This window comes from Trachypithecus francoisi, unplaced genomic scaffold (genome assembly GCF_009764315.1).
Source record: "Trachypithecus francoisi isolate TF-2019V2 unplaced genomic scaffold, Tfra_2.0 Lachesis_group12, whole genome shotgun sequence".
NCBI lineage: Eukaryota > Metazoa > Chordata > Mammalia > Primates > Cercopithecidae > Trachypithecus > Trachypithecus francoisi.
The window spans coordinates 67,901,881-67,925,066 of record NW_022681457.1 but is presented as its reverse complement, the minus strand read 5'-3'; the positions used below and the strand labels follow the sequence as shown (position 1 = coordinate 67,925,066).

The following is a 23,186-nucleotide window of genomic DNA, read 5'->3' as shown; positions in this document are numbered from 1 at the left end:
CAGCATGCCCTTTTGTTTTTTAGACAGAGTCTTGCTCTGTCACCCAGGGTAGAGTGCAGTGGTGCAATCTGGGCTCACTGCAACCTCCACCTCCTGGGTTCAAGCGATTCTCGTGCCTCACCTCCAAGTAGCTGGGATTACAGGCGTGCACCACCATGCCCGGTTAATTTTTGTATTTTTAGTGGAGAAGGGGTTTTCACCATGTTGGCCAGGCTGGCCTCGAACTCCTGACCTCAAGTGATCCACCCGTCTCAGCCTCCCAAATTGCTGGGATTACAAGCACGACCCACCATGCCTGCTTCCAGTTTGCCCACCGCTCTTCTTCTCTCACTCCTGCCTATCTTCCCCTCCCTTGCATCCATCCTCATGCCCTCATTGGGACACAGAGGCTCCCCAGGCATGGGGCTGCCCACCCCCCACCCCTGCCCTCTCCCCGGTGACCCCAGTCCTCACGGGGTTTGTTCTCCTCTGCTGGCCGCTCCTCCTCAGGTTTCTCCTCCTTCTTCTTCACTAGCCGCACTTTCTCCAAAAGGCTCATGAGGCGGCTGCCCAGGGTGGTCTCTTCCTCTGGTTCCTCCTCCTCTCCATCCAGCTGAATTCCTGGAAGTGGACAAGAAGCGGGGAAATGTCATTCACCAGTTTGCTTATTCACCTGCTCACACACTCACTTCTTCATTTGTGCATATGTGCATGCATGCGTTCATGGAGTTTTTTATTTCCATTTTTTTTTTTTTTGACAGTGTCTTTCTCTGTTGCAGTGGAGGGCAGTGGCATGATCTCAGCTCACTGTAACCTCTGCCTCCCAGGCTCAAGCCATCCTCCTACCTCAGCCTCCTGAGTAGCTGGGACTACAGGTGTGTGCCACCATGCCCTGTTAATTTTGTATCTTTTGCTGTAGAGATGGGGGTCTTGCCATGTTGCCCAGGCTGGTTTTGAACTCCTGAGTTCAAGCAATCCTCCCCCTCAGCCACCCAAAATGCCAGGATTACAGGCATGAGCTACCACCCGTGGCCTCATTTACTTCTTTATATGTTCATGTCTTTGTTCATTTATTCATTCTATGAAACATTTATCTTTTAAATCAGTTTTACAAATATGTTCAAAGAACTAAAGGAGACCATGCCTGAAGAATTAAAAGGAAATATGGGCCAGGCGTGGTGGCTCAAGTCTGTAATCCCAGTACTTTGGGAGCCTGAGACGGGAGGATCACGAGGTCAGGAGATCGAGACCAGCCTGGCTAACATGGTGAAACCCCGTCTCTAGTGAAAAATACAGGAAAAAAAAAAAAACTAGCCAGGTGAGGTGGTGGGCGCCTGTAGTTCCAGCTAGTTGGGAGGCTGAGGCAGGAGAATGGCGTAAACCCGGGAGGTGGAGCTTGTAGTGAGCTGAGATCCGGCCACTGCACTCCAGCCTGGGTGACAGGGCAAGACTCCGTCTCAAAAACAAAAAAAAAGGAAATATGATAATAGTGACTCACCTAGTAGTGAATACTAATAAAAAGGCAGATTGTTAAAATACAGAAATTCTTTTTTTTTTTTTTTTGAGATGGAGTTTTGCTCTTGTCGCCCAGGCTCAAGTGCAATGGCGCAATCTCGGTTCACTGCAACCTCCGCCTCCCGGGTTCAAGCGATTCTCCTGCCTCAGCCTCCCAAGTAGCTTGTACCATCATGCCTGGCTAATTTTGTATTTTTAGTAGAGATGGGGTTTCTCCATGTTGGTCAGGCTGGTCTCAAACTCCCGACCTCAGGTGATCTGCCCACCTCGGCCTCCCAAAGTGCTGGGATTACAGGTGTGAGCCACTGCACCCAGCTAAAATACAGAAATTCTGGAGTTGAAAAATAAAATAACTGAAATAAAAAATTACTAGAGGGGGTTCAACAGCATATTTGAGCTGGTAGGAGAAACAGTCAGCGAACTTGAAGGTAGGACATAGAGATTATGTAGCCTGAAGAACAGAAAAGTAAAAGAATGAAGAAAAGTGGGCCAGATGTAGTGGCTCACGCCTGTAATCCAGCACTTTGGGAGGCCCAGGCATGCAAATTGCTTGAGCCCAGGAGTTCAAGACCAGCCTCGGCAACACAGCAAAACCCCGACTGTATAAAAAATTTAAAAATTAGCCAGGCTTGGTAGCACACACCTGTTCTCCCAGCTACTCAGGAGGCAGGAGGCTGAGGTAGGAGGATGGCTTGAGCCCAGGAGGCAGAGGATGCAGTGAGCTAAGATTGTACCCCTGCACTCCTGCTGGGTGACAGAGTGAGACTGTCTCAAAAAAACAAAAGAAAAAGAACAAAGCAAAATGAAAAAAAGCCTCAGAGACCCGTAGGATGCCATCAAGTGTACCAACATATGCATTATGAGAGACCCAGAGGAAGAGGAAAGGGGCAGAAAAGTATTTGAGTAAGTAACTGTCAAAAATATTCCAACTTTGATAAAAAGTAATTACATATCCAAGAAACTCAACAAACTTCCAATAGGATAAATTCAAAGAGCTCTACACCTAGACATCTCATACTAAATTGTTGAAAGGCAAAGACAAAGAGAAAACCTTAAAAGTCAGCCAAGAAAAAGTAATTCATCATGTGTAAGGGAATCTCAATAAGTCTATTAGCAGACTTCTCATCAGAAACCGTGGAGGTCATCCATCTATCCTTCCACCCAGCCAGCCATCTCTCCACTCAGTTCTCAGCCATCCAGCCATCCTTCTCCTCATCCATCCATCTATCCAGCCAGCCAATTTTTACCCACTTCTTCTATCCATCAATTCACATTCCCATTCATTTATCTGCTTATAGCCATCCACCCAAATACCCATAAACATATCCTTCCATGCATCATCTAACTGTTCACTAACACATTCATTCATTCATTCATTCAACCAATAGTTACATAGCACCAATACTGTAGAGGGTTAAGGTCAGGAAATCTTAGGGAAACTTCTGGAGAGGTCTCAAGAGAAAGTTGGTGTAGGGAGGACTCTCTAATCCCCACTCCTTACCACAGTGTGCCAGCAGGTCTTGATGAAAGTCAAGCAAATCCTGTCGTATCTCTTCAGGGAGCGGACAGTCTTCCTCATCTGTACCATCTTTGAATTGCAATAGCATATTGATCTAGGGGAAGGTCAAAGGTTAGAATGAGGGTCTGAGATCCCAAAGCAGGAACTCTGAGATCAGAGATAGAAGATGCAATTGTAAGTTCGTGTCTAAGGTCATGAGTCAAAGTGTGAGTTAATGAAGACTATTTGAGAGACTAGGGCCAGAGGTTTGAAAGGAGTCAGGGTCAGTCTGAGGTGACTCAGAGGTCAGGTTGGTTCACAGAGTAGGAGACAAATGTATCACTAGGGTCAGGGGTCAAGCACGGGTTTAGAGGTTGAGGGTCCTCAGTGATCAGAGTTGGGAGATGTTGAGGTTGGGGTTTAGATAGTAAGACTGGCCAGCGTCAGGGGTCAGGTGACCTGCTCCTGGGGCGGGGAGCGGAACTCGCGGGTACGTCTTGCAGTCTCCGCTGCGGTCATGCTGAAGGCTTTCATGAGGAGGCCATAGCGGCTCCGCTGGTTGGCCTGGAGCTTGTCCACATAGCGCTCCGCAAAGGCTGCCAGGGACTCCACACGGTGCTGCAACTCTTGGTCACAGAAATATTCCAGCAGGTGGCACATCTGTGGAAGGACAGCCGTGCAGGAGAAATGGAGGTGAGACCATCAGGACTTCCTTGAAACTTCTATTTCTTCCTCTCCCCTCTCCATGGCCCTGCACAGGTCCAGCCAACATCATTTCCTGCCTGGAACCTTAAGCCTGCCTTCACTGGGCATGGTGGCTCATGCCTGTAATCCCAGCACTTTGGGAGGCCGAGGTGAGTGGATCACCTGAGGTCAGGAAATCGAGACCAGCCTGGCCAACAGGGCAAAACCCCATTTCTACTAAAAATACAAAAATTAGCTGGGCGTGGTGGCGTGTGCCTGTGATCCTAGCTACTCAGGAGGCTGAGGAAGGAGAATCGCTTGAACCTGGGAGGTGGAGGTTACAATGAGCCAAGACTGCACCACTGTATTCCAGCCTGGGCGACAGAGCAAAATTCCGTCTCAAAAAACAAACAAAAAAGACTGCCTTCTCCATGTTCTCATCTCTATGGAAAACAGAGATCTTTTCAAGTCAGCATCGTTCACTGGCATATGCATTTCCACAGCTCCCCACTGCCTGAGGACAAAGTCCAGACTCACACCCCACCTACCCTGTGTCTCCCAGCCCAAATGGACAGAGGCTGAAAAGCAGGAAGCAGCAGCCCACCTGTAACTTCACGGACTCTGGCAACTTCATCTGGAGCAGCCCCTCCTCCAAGCCTTCTTCCTTCTCCCCTTCTGCTGCCTCCTCTTCCTCTTTTTCTTCATCCTCCTTTTCCTGTGCTGTTTCCTCCTCATCCTCCTCCTTCTCCTCCTCATCTTCCTCTTCCTCCTCTTCTTCCTCCTCCTCCTCTTCCTCTTCTTCCTCAGTGAAGACTTCAGGCTCAATCATCTTCAAGATCTGCTTCACATCCTCATCACCAAAGATGCCCATCACCTACAGGACAAAGTCTCGGTTCTTCACTGTGGCCTGCAAGGCCTCCGTCATCAGGCCCTGGCCTCACTCTCCAGACCTGCCCCTCATGCACATGCCAATCATTCCTTCATTGGCTGATGGGATTCCTCCCACAGCAGGAATGGCATCCCCCCGCCTTGCCATCCACCCTCCTTAAGATCCACCCAGCTCCTCACCCTGTGTCCCATCCACACAGCCCAGATCACAGAGCCAAATATGAGTGCCTCTCCCATTACAGGTGAGTGTCCTTTCTCTGAAGCCTAAGCATGTGCTGTGTCCTCTGGCCCAGGACACACCCTACGCCTGCAGAGCTCCCAGCATACACCAGCTCTCAGTCAACACAATGAAGATGCTAACACATGAGGCGAGGCTCACACCTGTAATCCCAGCACTTTGGGAGGCCAAGGCGGGCAGATCACTTGAGGCCAGGAGTTTGAGACCAGCCTGGCCAACATGGTGAAACCCTGTCTCTACAAAAATACAAAAAAAAATTAGCTGGTTGTGGTGGTGCATGCCTGTATTCCCAGCTGGTCAGGAGGCTGAGGCAGGAGAATCGCTTGAACCTGGGAGGCGGAGGTTGCACTGAGCCGAGATCATGCCACTGCACTCCAGCCTGCATGACAGAGGGAGAGTTTGTCTCCAAAAAAAAAATAATAATAATAAAGTTTAAAAGATGCTAACATACAGAAGTAAAGAGGAGTAGACGAGGGCCAGGCGCGGTGGCTCACGCCTGTAATCCCAGCACTTTGGGAGGCCGAGGCAAGTGGATCACAAGGTCAGGAGATCGAGACCACGGTGAAACCCCGTCTCTACTAAAAATACAAAAAATTAGCCAGGCGCGGTGGCAGGCGCCTGTAGTCCCAGCTACTGGGGAAGCTGAGGCAGGAGACTGGCGTGAACCTGGGAGGTGGAGCTTGCAGTGAGCCGAGATCGCGCCACTGCACTCCAGCCTGGGCAACAGAGCGAGACTCCATCTCAAAAAAAAAAAAGAGGAGTAGACGAAAGGGAAGAAGAGTGAGGGGGAAAGAGACAGATGGATGAATGGAGGGAGGACTGGATGGATGGCTGGATGAATCGAGAGTTGGAATGGTAGAGGTTTGAAGGAAAGATGAATAAGTGGATGATGATGGAGAGATGAAGGAAATGGTGGAGGAAGAGATGATGGGTGGATGGATGAGAGAAGGATAAAGGATGTATAGGTAGGTGGGTAGGTGATGGATGGGTCGATAGATGCATGAGGAAGTAAATAAATATGTGGATAAACAGATAAATTAGTGAATAGCCATGAAGGTAGGGGGGATGGTTGGCCACATGGCTGGATAGGTTCATGTATGAAAAGTTGGGGCCAGGTGTGGTGGCTCACACCTGTAATCACAGTACTTCGGGAGGCTGAGGCAAGATGATCACTTGAACCCAGGAGTTTGAGACTGCAGTGGGCTACAATCATGTCACTGCATTCTAGCCTGGGCATGACCCTGTCTCTCACTAAATAAAATAAAATTAAAAATAATAAATAAAAACAAAATTAGGTTGACCAGAGTGTCTCATGCCTGTAATCTCAACACTGGGAGGCCAAAGTGGGAGAATAGCTTGAGCCCAGGAGTTCAAGACCAGTTTGGGCAACATAGTGAGACTCCACCTCTGCAAAAAATTTAAAAATTAGCTGGGCATGGTGGTGCATACCTGTAGTCCCAGGTATTCAGGAGGCTGAGGTAGAAGGATTGCTTAAGCCCAGGAGGTTGAGGTTACGGTGAGCCACTATTGTGCCATTGCACTCTAGCCTGGGTGACAGAGCGAGACCCCGTTTCAAAAACAAACACCTGGGCACGGTGGCTCATGTCTATAGTTCCAGCACTTTAGGAGGATGAGGTGGGTGGATCATGAGGTCAGGAGTTCAAGACCAGCCTGGCCAACACGGTGAAACCCCATCTCTATTAAGAATACAAAAATTAGCCGGGCATGGTGGCGGGCACCTGTAATCCCAGCTACTTGGGAGGCTGAGGCAGGAGAATCGCTTGAACACGAGAAGTGGAGGTTGCAGTGAGCTGAGACTGTGCCACTGCACTCTTCAGCCTGGGTGATAGAGCAAGACTTCGTCTCAAAACAAACAAACAAAACCAAAAAGATGGATATATAAATGAATAGTTAGATGGGTATATGAATAAAAGGGTACATGATACAAGGGATGGACAGAAGGATAGGGAATGGGTAGATGGATGGGTGTGGATGTCTAAATGGATTTGTGGGTAGGTGGATGGGTGTACATACATATGAATGGAGAGATGGATGGATGGATGAAGGGTAGGTGGGAAATGGAGGAACGGATGGATCTGTGAATGTAGGTATGGATGGACGCATAGGTGGGAGGAGATGATTATTGGACCTATGGAAGGAAAGACAGATTAATACATAAATGGGTAGGTGGATAGACGAACAGATGGAATGGTGGATGGACTGCTGTATGAATGAATGAAAAGATGGATGGGCAAATAGATTGAAACTTGGATAGATGGGTACATGAATGAATGAATGGAGTGGTGGAGAACAAAAGGACAGAAAGGCAGATGGACTTGTTGATGGAAAGATGATCTACACACATGGATAGGATGAATGGGTGGAGGGAAAGGCGGGTGGAGGACTGATGGATTGATGGGTGGATGAATGATGGTTGGTTGGATAGATAAATAGGAAGAAAGAAGAGATGAATAAACATAAATAGATAACAGGTGAGCAGATGGAGGGAAAGGTGAATGAAGGATAGGGAGATGGTGGAAGTATACATAGAAAGGTGGATGGAGGCCGAGCGCGGTGGCTCACACCTGTAATCCCAGCACTTTGGGAGGCCAAGGTGGGCGAAACACGAGGTCAGTAGTTCGAGACCAGCCTGGCCAACATTGTGAAAGCAGTCTCTACTAAAAATACAAATATTAGCTGGGTGTGGTGGCACATGCCTGTAATCCCAGCTACTCTGGGAGCTGAGGCAGGAGAATTACTTGAACCCGGGAGGCGGGGGTTACAGTGAGCTGAGATTGTGCCACTGCACTCCAGCCTGGGCGACAGAGCGGGACTCTATCTCAAAACAAATAAATAATAATAATAATACAAAGAAAGGTGGATGGATGTATAGAGGAGGGAAGGAATGGGTGGTTAGGTGCATAAATAGAGCAGGATTGATGCACGTATTTCTGGAGTTTTGGGACTGTGGAAGAAGAACAGGACAGACGGAAGCAGGAGGAAGCCATTACCAGCAGGGTGGACACGAGCTTGAGCACAGGCACAAACTGGAACTCCACGGAGCCCCCGACGGGGTCGCGAGCGTGCTGCCCACCATCGCGCACCGCCTCCCCCAGCATCCTCAGTGCCTTGTCCCGTAGGGCCTCCAGCGGGATGGCGGGGCTGAGGCGGGCCGGAGCCTCTGCTGCCCCAGCAGCTGGCAGAGCCGCCACGAAACAGGGGGCCGAGAAATGATGCGGGGGCCGCAGCGAAGTGCTGACTCCAACTCCCGGCAGGCCGTGCCGGGGGTGACCATTTTCTGTGCTCCTTCCAGGAGGGAAGAGCGTGATGGCGCGGGTCTCAGGCGTGAGGGGTACGATGTATTCAGAGAGCATGGAGCGGCGGCTGCGGCAGGCACTTTCGAGGTGGATGCTAATGAGGAGGTCGTAGTAGCCTGCACGCAGTGGGCCTGGCAGGTGCGCGTCCTCCAGGGCGTGCAGCAGCTGAGCCTGGTCGACGTGGCTGCACAGAGCGTGCGCCACGCGATTGTTGCCCAGGGCGCACACAGCGCGGTAGAGGCGCAGGGTGTGCGAGTGGAAGCGCTGCAGGTCCAGGCGCTCGGACAACTCCAGGATGTCCATGCATCTGCAGCAGAGGTGGGAAACAGACAGGGACAGATGAATGAGCCTCCTGCATCCGTCCAGCCACCATCTCTTCCTCCATTTCCTTCATCATTACCCCCCCATTCATTCATCCATCTCTCCTTCAAACTCCTACCATTCCATCTATCAATTCACCCATCACAGGAGAAGATGGGAGACAGAGACACAGATCCCAGAGAGGCAGAGATGCTTAGATGAGTGTGGAAGGCTGCAGCAGGGAGTTCCAGTGGCTTCCCAGCTTAGGGTTCTGTGAGGACAGTGGAGCTGGGTCTAGGAATCTTTCAATGGTTCTGGAAGTCCCCAAGGGATCTGGGGGCCCCTGGGATAACTCTGGGGTCCCTGGGATGATCTGGGACTTTGTAAGAGTCTGAGAGTCCATGTAGAACATCTGATGTTCCCAAGAGGTGTTTGGGCCCCCAGATTGGGTTTGAACCCCACTCTGGCAGGTCTGAGTACACTGGTTGTGTTTGATTGCCATTGGAATGTAAATTCCAAGGGCAGGACATTTCTGCCTGCTTTGTTTTTGCTTTTATTTGTTGTATTCCCAGCACCTACAACCACACCTAGCACATAGTAAAGTGCTCAGCATTTTTGTTGTTGTTGTTGTTGTTGTTGTTATTTTTTAGTGATGGGGTCTTGCTCTGTCGTCCAGGCTAGAGTGCAGTGGTGTGATCCTAGCTCTGCAGCCTTGAACTCCTGGGCTTAAGCAATCCTCCTGCCTCAGCCTCCCAAGTAGCTGAGACTACATGTGTGTGCCACCAAGCCAAGCTAATTAAAAAGAAAAAAAAAATGTGGGGATGGGTTCTCACTATGCTTCCTGGTGGTTTCAAACCCCTGGCCTCAAGCAACCCTCCCTCCTCCTCAGCCTCCTGAAGTGCTCAGATTACAAGCATGAGCCACTGTGCCCATAAATCTTTGTTGAATGAATACATAAATAAATGGGTGTGTCTGGGGCCCTGGGGATGACTCTGGGTCCCTTTGGACATGTCTGAGCATCCTGAGTTATGTACAAGCAATACTAGAATGTCACTTCACAGGGGCTTGGTGTCTCCAGCCTAGAATACTACCCAGCACGTAGGAGGAACCCAGAGCTATTTGTTGAATGGAGGGAGGGAGGGAGGGAGGGAGGGAGGAAGGAAGGAAGGAAGGAAGGAAGGAAGGAAGGAAGGAAGTCAGAAACTTCCTGGCTGAGTCTGGGATCGCTCCCATGTTCAGAGTTCTGTTTTTTGAGACGGCATCTTGCTCTGTTGCCCAGGCTGGAGTGCAGTGGTGCGATCTCGGCTCACTGCAACCTCCGCCTCCTGGGTTCAAGCAAATCTCATGCCTCAGCCTCCCGAGTAGCTGGGATTACAGGTGGACATCACCACAACCGGCTCATTTTTGTATTTTTAGTAGAGACTCTTGACCTTAGGTGATCTGCCTGCCTTAGCCTCCCAAAGTGCTGGGATTGCAGGCGTGAGCCACCACGCCTGGCCATTTTCAGAGTTCCTAAGAGTAATCCTGCCATCCACGTGAATGCGTCTGTGGCCCTAGGTGTGTCTGGATTTTCTGGGATGGGTTTGAGATCTCCATGGGATTCTTAGTCTCCCTGGGTATGCCCAAGAGACTCTAGGGTGCATCCAAGCCTTCCTGAACCGTGTCCAGGGACCCTAGGGTGTACTTGGGCCCCTGGGGTGTCGCTGTGGGTCTGGCTCTCTGAGATGGGTGTGGGGCCCTGTGGAGTGGCTCTGGGCCCCTGGGTATTGTCTGGGGTCCCTTAGGGTGGGCCTGGGGTCCACTGGGATGGCCTAGAGGCTCCTGAGTTGAGTCTGAATCCCCCTGGGGTGTGTAATCTGGGGATGTCTGAGCTGAGCCTGAGTCCCCTGAGGTAGGTCTGGAGATTCCTGGGGTGTTGCCTGGAATCCCAGGGTTGTGTTGAGGAGGGGCACTGAGTCGGACCCAGACTCCAGAGGGCTTGCAACACCTGCCCACCCCTGCATAGCTGGGCTGGCCCTGACCGGTTCTCCTCAGGGATGTGCAGCGCCATCATGGTCAGCGGCTCCCGGCACTGCACGGCCCAGCCCAGCCGCTCGCCGGCGCGCCTCGTCTCCACCTGCAGGAAGTGGTTGGGCATGCGGCTCCAGGACACTGGCATCAGCATCTGCATCTCCAGCCGCGGCGGGCACTGCGGGGCAGGGTTCTTGCACTCGCTCTGGAACATGGCGGCTGACAACGGCATGATGTTCTGAGCGCAGAGAGACACGCATGGGTCAAGATGGCCAGCCCCCTGTGTCCCACCACACCACTTCCAGGGAGACCTCTTGGATTGCCCCCTCCCTTTCAGTGGCTCTGCCTGCCTCACCTCCCCACACTTCCTGCCTCAGCCTGCCCCCATTAGCGCCCCCATCATGGCACTTGTACCTTCTGCTTCCCTAGCTCAAACTGGATGACGTTCTGGTGGGTGGGCAGGACGAAGACAGCAGGAAATAGCTTTGTGTTGGGTTCCACCTGGCAGGGGAGAAGAGGACGAGGTGAGGAAACGGGTGGGCTGAAGGGAGGGTTGGCTCTGGACCTCAAACTCTGGGGCCTATTTGCGGGTCCTCATCTGAGCGTTAGAGGCTCCAAAATGGCTCAGAGGTCACCCTTAAACTGTCCCACCTCTGATCCAGCCAGGCCAACCTCCTCCAACTGTCCCAGGGCAACCTGTCATCTGTCTCTGCACACATCACACCCCACATTGGGAATGCCTTTCCCATTTCTCTCCCAAGTATACTCATTCTTCAAAACCCAGAGAGTGCAGTGGCTCACACCTGTAATCCTAGAATTTTGGGAGGCTGAAGTGGGAGGGTCACTTGAGCCTAAGAGTTCAAGAGCAGCCTGGGCAACATAGTGAGACCCCATCTCTACAAAAAAATAAAAAATTAGCCAGGTGTGGTGGTCCATATCTGTAGTTGCAGCTGCTCAGGAGGCTAAGATGAATCACTTGAGCCTGGGAGGTCGAGGCTGGAGTAAGCCATGATTGCACCACTGCACTTCAGCCTGGGTGACAGAACAAGACCCTATCTCAAAACAAAAATTAAAACAAAGAATTCCAGGAAGTGTCCTCAGACTGTCTTGCCCTGCTCCCATATTTCCAGTGGAGCCCGTCTAGCCAGCTTCCGCCTCCACAAATAACACTGTCTCTGAAGCAGTCTCGCCCGCCAAACTGGATCTAATTGCACCCTGGGACCCAACTCCCAGTTTACAGGAAATACAGGGAACAAAGGAAAATGTTAAAACGCCACCACAGGAATGCACCAGCCAGATCCAGGCTATGGGAAACCAGGCCAGCCCTCTCCAGATTTAATATGCACAGGAAGCCCCTGGGATCCTGTCAAAATCAGATTCTGATTTGGTAGGCATGGAAAGGGGCCTGATACTCCGCATTTATTTAATTTTTTTTTTTTTTTGAGATGAAGCCTCATTCTGTCACCCAGGTTGGAGTGCAGTGGCACAGTCTTGGCTCACTGCAACCTCCACCTTCCGTGTTCAAGCGATTCTCCTGTCTCAGCCTCCCAAGTAGCTGGGATTACAGGTGCCCGCCACCACACCAGGCTAATTTTTGTATTTTTAGTAGAGATGGGGTTTCACCATGTTGGCCAGGCTGGTCTCGAACTCCTGACCTCAGGCGATCTGCCTGCCTCGACCTCCCAAAGTGCTGGGATTACAGGTGTGAGCCACCATGCCCGGCCCATTTTAATTTTTTTAAAAGAAGCAGGGTCTTGCTCTGTCACCCAAGCTGGAGTGCAGTGGTGCGATCATAGCTCACTACAACCTCTGCCTCCCAGACTCAAGTGATCCTCCTGCCTCAGCCTCCTCCAGAGTAGCTGGAGCTGCAGGTGCCCACCATTAGACCCAGCTAAAGATCCTGCAGCTCTGACAAGCTCCCAAGTGATGCTGATCCTGCTGGTTGGTCCAGGGACCACACTTTGAGGAGCAAAGTACTACAGGACAAATAGCCTGGTTCCTTCAACAAATATATTTCTAGGGGGAAAAAGAACGAGAAAGAAGAAGTGGAGCGGGAAATCTACATATGAAATGAAACTCAAGGTACACAGCAACCAGCTAAAATATATGACCCTGGGTCGAGTATGGTGGTGCACGCCTGTAATCCCAGCACGGGATTATATGCTGGGATTACATGGGAGGTGGAGGTGGGCAAATTGTTTGAGGTCAGGAGTTCAAGACCGGCCTGGGCAACATGGCAAAACACCATCTCTACAAAAAATACAAAAATTAGCCTGGTGTGTTGGTGCGCGTCTGTGCTCCCAGCTACTTGGTAGGCTGAGGTGGGAGGATCGTTTGATCCCGGGAGGTTGAGGTTGCAGTGAACCAAGATTACACCACTGTGCACCAGCCTGGGTGACAGAATAAGACCCTGTCTTAATAAATTAAAATAAATAAATAAATAGGGTTGAGTACGGTTGGCACCACTGCACACTAGCCTGGGTGACAGAGCGAGATTCTGTCTAATAAATTAAGATAAATAAATAAATAAATAAATAAATAAATAAGGTTGAGTAAGGTTGGTACCACTGTGCACCAGCCTGGGTGACAGAGCGAGACTCTGTCTTAATAAATTAAGATAAATAAATAAATAAAGGTTGAGTATGGTTGGCACCACTGTGCACCAGCATGGGTGACAGAGCGAGACTCTGTCTTAATAAAATAAATAATTAAATAAATAAGGTTGAGCACGCTGGCTCACACTGTAATCCCAGCACTTTGGGAGGCTAAGGCGGGAGGGTCGCTTGAGCCCAGGAGTTCAAGACCAGGCTGGGCAATATAGCCAGACCCCGTCCCTACTAAAAGTACAAAAATTAGCTGGGTGTGGTGGTGCACACCTGTAATCCCACCTACTTAGGAGGCTTGAGCCTAGGAGGTGAGGGTTGCCGTGAGCCAAGACCATGCCACTGCACTCCAGATTGGGTGACAGAGTGAGACATTGTCTCAAAAAATAAGATAAAAATAAATAGTAGATAAAATAAAATATATGACCCTACTTAGATTCTGATTCAAACAAAGAAATGATAAAAAGACATTTTTGGGACAACCAAAGAAATCTGAACACAAACTAGATATTTGATGATATTTAGAAATCATTTTTTTTTCTTTTAGGTGATAGTGCTACTGTGGTTATGCTCTTTAAGATCATCCTTATCTTTTAAAGATACATACTGAAAAGAGATGAAACTATCTGATGTCTGCAATTTCCTTCAAAATTATCCAGTGGGTGTGGAAAGGAGGTAGATATAAAAATATGAAACAAGTCAGGCGCAGTGGCTCATACCTGTCATCCCAGCACTTTGGGAGGCTGAGGTGGGAGGATTGCTTAAGCCCAAGAGTTGGAGACAAGCCTGGGCAACACAGCAAGATCCTGTCTCCACTAAAACTAAAAGAATTAGCCAGGCAGGGTGGTGCACATCTGTAGTCTCAGCTACTCAGGAGGCTGAGGTGGGAGGATCACCTGAACCTGGGAGGCAGAGGTTGCAGTGAGCCGAGATTGCGCCACTGCACTCCAGCCTGGGTGACAGAGGGAGATCCTCTCTCAAAAAACAAACAAACAAACACAAAAGATGAAACAAGATTGGCTGTAAGTGGGTGAGAGTTGAAGCTGTGTGACAGGGGCATGGCAGTTCGTTATACTATTCCATTCTTGCATATGTTTTTAATTCTTCATTTAACATAAAGTTTTAGCTAGGAGCAGTGGCTCACGCCTGCAATCCCAGCACTTTGGGAGGCTGAGGCAGAAGGATTGCTTGAGACCAGGAGTTTGAGACCAGCCTGGGCAACATAGTGAGACCCCATCTCTACCATAAATACAAAAAAAAATTAGCTGGGCTTGGTGGCATGTGCCTGTGTTCCCAGCTGTTTAGGAGGCTGAAGTGGGAGGATTGCTTGAGCCCAGGAAGGTCAAGGCTGCAGTGAGCTATGATCTCACCATGGCACTCCAGCCTGGGTAACAGAGCAAAACGGTGTCTCAAAAAATAAAAATAAAATATAAGCCAGGCACAGTGACTCACACCTGTAATCCCAGCACTTTGGGAGGCCAAGGTGGGGAGATCGCTTGAGCCCGGGAGTGAGAGACCAGCCTGGGCAATATGGGGAAAACCCACTTCTACAAAAAATACACATGCACAAAAAATTAACTAGTCAAGGTGGTGCAACCCTATAGTCCCAGCTACTTAGGAGGCTGAGATAGAAGGATTGCTTGAGCCTGGGAAGTTGAGGCTGCAGTCAGCTGTGATCACACCACTGTACTCCAGCCTGGGGGACAGAGTGAGGCCCTATCTCAAAATAAATAAAATAAAATGCAATAAAATTCCATAGCCAACAATGGATGCCAAAAAATTAAAATAAAGTTGTACAAACCCACCTTAGATAAATTAATGGATAAGTAGCTTAATATGTGATAAGGCCAATATCTGCAAAGTTGATAGCAGATTCCTGGGGGTGGGTACAGGGTGTTATCTACATAGTTTCTTCAATTTTGCTGAATAGTTGAAAATTTTCAGAATAAAATGTTGAAAAGGAAAAGGCCACCTTAGGTTTCTGGCCCATCCTAGCATGTTCCCTGGTTGGAGAGAAGTTGGTGACTGGTGTCACCCAGCCCAAGAGGGAATAGAGACCTCTTTGCAAGGTCAAGGCTGGACTCTGGCTGAGTGTGATGGCTCATGCCTGTAATCCCAGCACTTTGGGAGGCCAAGGTGGTTGGATAACTTGAGGTCAGGAGTTTGAGACCAGCCTGGCCAACATAGCGAAATCTCATCTCTACTAAAAATATAAAACTTAGCCGGCTGTCGTGGTGCACTCCTGTAATCCCAGTGACTTAGGAGGCTGAGGCAGGAGAATCCCTCTAACCCAGGAGGCGATGGTTGCGGTAAGCCAGGATCATGCCATTTGCACTCCAGTCTGGCCAACAGAGTGAGATTCTGTATCTCCTCCAGTCTGGACCTTAGCTTCATGGAAGTTTCAACAAGGTGGTCTCCCAGCGACCTCTTGAGGACAGCCTAGGAGCTCTTTTTGTTCCACCTCTCTGAGGTCTACTCTCAGGGGACATCTGTAAGGGCTGTCCTGGGATGCTGGGACATGAGGATGCTCTCACTAAGTTACTGTGGTCTGGACTCACCTGGAAAAAGGTGTTGCTCTCTTTGCCATTGGCTGTAAAGGTCATTAAGCCAGTAGCCAAGTCCACCAGGCACCCAATGACAAGATCCATGTGGCTGATCCGGCCCTGCTGCCCGGGACTCACAAAGTCCCCACCCCACACCATGTAGCAATTGCTGCACTTGAGGCTGCAGGAGACAGAAGTGGTCACTGCACTCCTCATCTGAGTAGCTCTGGACCCTGGACACCCCCTTCCCCAAGCTCCCAGAAACACACGACCTCAGAGTCCCATTCCCAAACACCCGCCCCCTGCAGACCTGAGCACTGAAACCCCTCGCCCCAGACACTGAGCTCTTCGGAGCTGGGATTCTTAGCAGCTGGTGCAGTGGGGAGTCAGGATGGGGGTGGGGGTCTGAAAGGAGGAAAAGGAAAGGAAGCAGGAGGAGAGAGAATGAGATTACAGAGAATGAGAAGGGTGAGATGCAACAGGATGAGAAGGAAAAGGAGAAAATGGAATAGGAGAAATAGAGAAAGAGGAGGAGGAGAAGAAAAATACCAGGGCAGGAAGAGAGGAGAAAAAAGAGAAGGAGGGAAGCATCCGAGCTGGGTGCCCAGTGCCCCAGAGCATCCTCCTGCTCCAGAAGGTTCCCAGGTCCCACAACCAGGCAGCCACAGAGCTGGTGTCGGGAGCACCCACTGCCTCCTGCCCTCCCCACCCTGCACCACCCACCTCCCCACAGTCCCAGCACCTGCTGTGGATGTTGCCTTGTTCATCCCCCATGGTCACCGTCACGACCCGGACCTTGCTGAGGTCGAAGCTCATGTCGTGCTGATGGTAGTCAGGAGTGACCCAGCCCACCCACACACAGCTGGGCTCCTGTCCGGCAAAGACCCTCACGGAGTAATAGTACTGGGGACACAGGAGGGGAACCAGTGGTCAGTCTGGAAGTCTGGGCACTCGGGCTCCCTGGGACTTGAAATTGGTTTCCCTGGACCGTCGCGTCCTCTGGGAGTTTAACAGGAACTTGTTGAATCTGAGACCCCCACCCCCTGGTTATGTCTGTTTCTGTGTCAATTTGTACAATTCTATATTTAGGAGTCCCTTGGGAATATTGTGTGACAACGCCATGTTTGGGTTCCTCCCAGGTTACAGCAGACTGACAAATAAATAATTGCAGGCTGGGCGCAGTAGCTCACGCCTGTAATCCCAGCACTTTGAGAGGCTGAGGCAGGTGGATCACCTGAGGTCAGGAGTTTGAGACCAGTCTGACCAATATGGTGAAACCCTATCTCTACTAAAAGTACAAAAATTAGCCGGGCATGGTGGCGGGCGCCTGTAATCCCAGGTACTCGGGAGGCTGAGGCAGGAGAATCGCTTGAACCTGGGAGGCAGAGGTTGCAGTGAGCTGAGACTGTGCCACTGCACTCCAGCCTGGGTGACAGAGCGAGACTCCATCTCAAAATAAATAGATACAAAAAATAATCAAATAATTGCTCACAAATAGCACCGACTGTGCTAAGGTCTTTTTTTTCTTTCCTTCTTTTTTTTTTTTTTTTCTGAGTTACGGTCTCCCTCTGTCACCCAGGCTGGAGTGCAGAGGCACCACCATAGCTCACTGCAGCCTCAAATTCCTGGATTCAAGTGATCCTCTCACCTTGGCCTCCCAACGTTCTGGGACTACGGGTGTGAGCCACAATGCCAGGCCTGTTATTCTAAGGTCTTTACACAGATGAACTCACTTCATCCTCCATATTGGGCAGGTATAATTTTTACCCCATTCTACTGATGGGAAACCATAGCACCTCCATAGGACAGAAGGCACAGAGCGGTGAAATGACTTGCCCAAGTGGTACCCAGGCGGCCCATGATCCTAACCTCGAGGTCAGGGATCCCCAAACCCAGGCTGTGGACTGGTACCAGGATCCAAGCCATCTAGGGTGAGCACTCCTTGTAATAATCTACAGCTGGGAGTGGTGGCTCACGCCTGTAATCCCAGCACTTTGGGAGTCCGAGGCAGGAGGATCATTTGAGGTCGGGGATTCAAGACCAACCTGGCCAACATGGTGAAAGCCCGTTTCTACTAAAAATACAAAAATTAGGCCAGGCACGGTGGCTCATGCCTGTAATCCCAGCACTTTGGGAGGCCGAGGCAGGCAGATCACGAGGTCAGGAGTTCGAGACCAGCCTGGCCAATGTGGTAAAACCCCGTTTCTACTAAAAATACAAAAATTAGCCAGGTATGGTGGCGTGTGCCTATAGTCTCAGCTACTCGGGAGGCTGAGGCAGAAGAATCGCTTGAAGCCGGGAGGCAGAGGTTGCGGTCAGCCGAGATCGCGACACTGCACTCCAGCCTGGGTGACAGACCGAGACTCCATCTCAAAAAAACATAAAACAGAAATTAGCTGCGCATGGTGGTAGGAGCCTGTTATCCCAGCTGCTCAGGAGGCTGAGGCAGGAGAATCGTTTGAACCCAGGAGGCAGAGGTTGCAATGAGCTGAGATCGTGCCACTGCACTCTAGATTGGGCAACAGAGCAAGACTCCATCTCAAAAAAAAAAAAAAAAAAAACGAAAAAAAAAAAAAACCAGAATCTATGCCTGATGATCTGAGATGGAACATTTCATCCTGAAACCATCCCTCCCCACATCCCCACATCCCCGGTCCATGGAAAAACTGTCTTCCACAGAATTGGTCCCTGGTGCCAAAATAGTTGGGGAGCACTGCACTAGGCTGTCTGTCTATGAAATATTTTGGATTTGGGGAATCCCAAAACTATATTAAGACAATTATGAATTTTTGTTCCCAGTAATATATTAGAGTAGGTATTACATTGAAGGTACTGTGTTTATATGGGTGAGCCCAAATGTTGGGGTCCCTAGTCTGTATTTGCTTATGCCCTGGCTTTGGGGATCCCCGGGAGTTATATCAGTGTGCTGTGCACCTCTACTGTACCCCCTGCCATTTGTGGGCCAGTAGCTATATGGATTTAGGGGTTCAAAGGATTAAATCCGTGTGTGCCATATTTTGTGAGTTTCTAGTGTATATTGGGGAGTCCCCAGTGTAAGGTGAGCAGTTACTGGGGGACTGTCACACTAAACTTGGAAATTCAGGAGTGCCTATGCTATGCGGGGGGACCTCAAAATTGAGGGTTCCTGATCCACACCGTGGTGGTGTTGAGGATGATCTCAGGGTCATCGCGGTTGTCTGCAGGCACCACATCGTGAGGGAGCCGAGGCAGCGTGGGGGTGGCCGGTGGTTGGGTCATCATGGCGACCTTCTTGGCCTTGAATAAGAAGCTGGTGGTGGGAGGAGAGGCGCCGTAAGAACCAGCTTTCAAGCCCAGCCCTCCACATCCGGCTTGGATACACCCTGCAACATTCATGCCCCCCACATTCATGCTCCCCACATCCGGCTTGGATACACCCTGCTGCTAATATCCCAGGTATGGCCTCTAGAAGGCTGGCTTCCCACCTACTCCAGCCTAATCCATTCTGGAAGTGTTGTGCTCTGCGCTTGTGGAAGCTGAGTTACCCAAATTAAAGGTGCCTTCTGGGAATATGGAGGTCCCCACTGGGGCATATGGGGGTCCCCCTAAGTCAGCATTTCCCACATGCATTTCTCATATGGGTGCTAAATGCACTTGGAAAAGGATAAGTCATCATTGTGCGGCACTGTTTTGTACACTGCAAGGCAGGTGGAACCGCAGGGCCCCTGCTGAGCAGCAGCAGCCCCTCCTAAACTGTAATGACCACAAAGACTCCATCATTTCCAAACATCCACCAAGAGACACAATGGGTTTTCAATTCCACTGAAAACCACTGCTATCGTACGTATCACCTGAGGTCAGGAGTTCGAGACCAGCCTGGCCAACATGGTGAACTCGTCTCTACTAAAAATACAAAAATTAGACAGATGTGGTGGTGCATGCCTGTAGTCCCAGATACTCAGGAGGCTGGGGCAGGAGAATTGCTTGAACCCAGGAGGCAGAGATTGCAGAGAGCCGAGATCGTGCCATTGCACTCCAGCCTGGGCAACAGAGCGAGACTCCATCTCAAAAAAAAAAAAAAGGAGCCAGGCATGGTGTCTCACGCCTGTAATCCCAGCACTTTGGGAGGCTGAGGTGGGTGGATCACCTGAGGTCAGGAGTTTGAGACCAGCCTGGCCAATATGGCAAAATCCCTTCTCTACTAAAGATACAAAAATTAGCCAGGCACGGTGGCGCGTGCCTGTAATCCCAGCTACTCAGGAGGCTGAGGCAGGAGAATCACTTGAACCCGGGAGGCAGAGATGGCAGGGAGCTGAGATTGCACCATTGCACTCCAGTCTGGCAGCAGAGAGAGACTCCATCTCAAAAAAAAAAAAAAAAAAAAAAGCAAAACAGGAAAACCACTGCCATTGTAGGGAAAAAGCAGATTTAGTACCTTCTCAGAATCTCCCTTTAAGTTAGCTTTTGGGGGGTACATTTGTGACACAGAAAGGATCCCCATTTAGAAGACCACTGAGTGTTCACTGGGATACCTTAGGGTGCAGTAAACTCTCCTACGGAGATACTGAAGTCCCTTTTAGTGTCCACGGATGATAAGGTCCATTGGGCGAAGCCCTTTGGGGCCCTCCAAGTACTGAAGGATAATAGAGTTCTCCATACAGATAGTAGGGTATGCAATTATATATCCTTGAGGACATTAGGGCATCCCGGGAAAAAATGGGGTTCATTGGAGACATGATAGGATTCATCATGTATTCATCAAGAATACAAGGAGTATTCTTACTCCACTTATCATATATGGGGCTACTTTCCGGTATAATGGGGGTTTCTCAGGTTACTGTGGCTGCCTACTTACCGGATCCCAAGGCAGCCCCCAATCCCCACTCTGGGCCCCCTCGACTCACCCTCTCTTCTTGTTCTTCTCGGTGGTGGCGTCCTTCTCATTCTCAGCCCTGGCGGGCTGCGCCTCTCCCCCTGCCTGCGGGGTGCCCCCGGGGGCGCCCTCCTTCGCAGTCCCTTCTTTGCCGTTCTCTGCCTCGCCCCAGCCCCCAGCTGAGCGGCGCAGGTTTTCGTAGTCAGGGTCGGGTTCCGCCGCCCGGGCCTCGTCCTCGGCGGGGGGCTGCAGGCCGGGGGGTGCCAGCGGGGTGGCCCCTGCGGTGCAACGGAAGTGCTGGTGGAACTGGACTGGGAGGCTCAGCCGCAGGAAGAGCATCTCCACCAGGCTGTTCTGGGAGCCCCAGGTGCGGTGGGTCAGACGCAGACAGGGAGGCGTGTCCACAGTGCCGTCCACTCGGGCTACCTGGGGTGGCAGGGAATGGAGCACTGAGCTGGGCAGGTGGGCTAGGCCAGGCCGTTGGTCCCACACCTGGTCACCCACGGAGCCACCATTAGGCCATAGAGCACCCGCGTGGGAATTAGTCAAGGGCGCCCCCTCCTGCAGGCGGATGAAGCTCCCGGCCGGGTACACCGCTGGGCCCTGGGGTGCTTGCAGCCCTCTGCAGCCTTTCTTTGGGCATCCTGTACAGTGGCAGCCCCCGACATACACTGGAATCAATTGGGGTAACTTCCAAAACCTACCTACATCCATCCAACTATCCATTCTGTCATTCTGTAACCAGGCAACTCAACTTCAATGTAATTTTTTTTTTTTTTTTTTTTTTTTTTTGAGACGATCTTGCTCTGTAGCCCAGGCTGGAGTGCAGTAGCAGGATCTCCGCTCACTGCAACCTCCACCTACAGGGTTCAAATGATTCTCTTGTCTCAGCCTCCTGAAAATTTGCCCCAAAACTGTGCGTACAAGATTCTTTGTTCTCCGACTTCTTCTTTTTTTTTTTTCTTGAGACAGAGTCTCGCTCTGTCACCTACGCTGGAGTGCAATTGTACGATCTTGGCTCACTGCAACTTCTGCCTCCTGGGTTCAAGCATCAGCCAACATGCCTGGCTAATGTTGCCTAGGCTGGTCTTAACCTCCTGAGCTCATGTGATCTGCCTGCCTCAGTCTCCCAAAGTGCTAGGATTACAGGTGTGAACCACCACCCCCAGCCAAGTTTCCCCTTTTTAAACCCTTGCTTTCCCCCACAAATTTGAAGTGGTTGCTTTGGATGGTAATCCGGTCACTTCTCCATGACTAGTTTTGGTGAATAAAGTCATTCTCTTTCTATCAGACCTTGATCTTGTTAACTAGACTCTGTAACTGATGAGCAACTGAACCTGTGTTCAGTTTACAATTCCACGAATAGCAGCCGGGCACAGTGGCTCATGCCTGTAATCCCAGCACTTTGGGAGGCTGAGGCGGACTGATCACCTGACGTCAGGAGTTTGAGACCAGTCTGGTCAACATGGTGAAACCTCATCTCTACTAAAAATACAAAAAATTAGCCAGGTGTGCTGGCGCGCACCTATAATTCCAGCTACTAAGGAGGCTGAGGCAAAAGAATCGCTTGAATCAGGGAGGTGGAGGTTGCGGGGAGCTGAGATCTTGCCACTGGCCTCCAGCCTGGGTGACAGAGCGAGACCCTGTCTCAAAAAACAAAAAACAAAAACAATGGACTCTCAAAAGTCTTCTAGAGACTTGGTAAACAATGGAAGTTGTTCTCTTTAGGGCCAGGAGCCATGGCTCACGCCTGTAATCCCAGCCCTTTGGAAGGCTGAGGCGGGTGGACACGAGGTCAGGAGATGAAGACCATCCTGGCTAACACGGTGAAACCCCGTCTGTACTAAAAAAATACAAAAAATTAGCTGGACGTGGTGGTGGGCGCCTGTAGTCCCAGCTACTCTGGAGGCTGAGGCAGGAGAATGGCGTGAACCTGGGAGGCGGAGCTTGCATTGAGCCGAGATTGCGCCACTGCACTCCAGCCTGGGTGACAGAGCGAGACTTAGTCTCAAAAAAAAAAAAAAGACAAAGTTGTTCTCTTTCATGCCCCTCCTCAGGTTAACCTCTCCAAGGACCAGTTGCCAAGATGAACCTAAGTACTCCTTGCCAGCCAATGAATTTGCCCCAAAACTATGCATACAAGATTCTTTGTTCTCAGAACCTATTTTTTTTTTTCTTGAGACTGAGTTTTGCTCTGTCACCCAGGCTGGAGTGCAATGGTGCAATCTTGGCTCACTGTAACCTCTGCCTCCTGGGTTCAAGCGATTCTCCTGCCTCAGCCTCCCGAGTAACTGGGATTATACGCGCCCAGCACCATGCCTGGTTAATTTTTTGTATTTTTAGAAGAGATGGGGTTTTACCATGTTGGCCAGGCTGGTGTCAAATTCCTGACCTCAGGTGATCCACCCACGTCGGCCTCCCAAAGTGCTGGGATTACAGGCATGAGCCACCCAGCCCAGCCTGTTCTCAGACTCTTTAGGAGTTTCTTTTCTATCTTCTTTCTCCCCTCTGTCTTATAAATCTGGTTTCTGCCCTCACTCTTTTTTCTTAGAGACAGGTCTTGCTCTGTCACCTGGGCTGGAGCACAGTGGTGCAACCACAGTTCACTGCAGCCTCGAAATCCTGGGTTCAAATAATCCTCACACTTCAGCCTCCCAGGTAGCTGGGACCACAGGCACATACCACCATGCCCGGATAATTTTGTTTATTCTGTGTAGAGACAGGGTTTTGCTATGTTGCCCAGGCTGGTCTTGAATTCC

General features: G+C 50.5%; 1 protein-coding gene across 1 annotated transcript in view; it reads right to left on the bottom strand.

The window, feature by feature from the left end:
• Window positions 1–23,186, bottom strand: part of RYR1 (ryanodine receptor 1) — a 158,709-nt gene that overhangs the window by 96,903 nt on the left and 38,620 nt on the right. The window contains exons 28-38 of the mRNA XM_033226095.1: window positions 20,459–20,853; window positions 18,732–18,864; window positions 16,318–16,478; window positions 15,591–15,756; window positions 10,844–10,930; window positions 10,441–10,667; window positions 7,814–8,426; window positions 4,281–4,550; window positions 3,452–3,652; window positions 2,996–3,107; window positions 454–600 (exon numbers count right to left, since the gene is read on the bottom strand). Coding sequence (XP_033081986.1) covers window positions 454–600; window positions 2,996–3,107; window positions 3,452–3,652; window positions 4,281–4,550; window positions 7,814–8,426; window positions 10,441–10,667; window positions 10,844–10,930; window positions 15,591–15,756; window positions 16,318–16,478; window positions 18,732–18,864; window positions 20,459–20,853 — 2,512 coding nt within the window. The remainder of the gene's footprint in view (window positions 1–453; window positions 601–2,995; window positions 3,108–3,451; window positions 3,653–4,280; window positions 4,551–7,813; window positions 8,427–10,440; window positions 10,668–10,843; window positions 10,931–15,590; window positions 15,757–16,317; window positions 16,479–18,731; window positions 18,865–20,458; window positions 20,854–23,186) is intronic.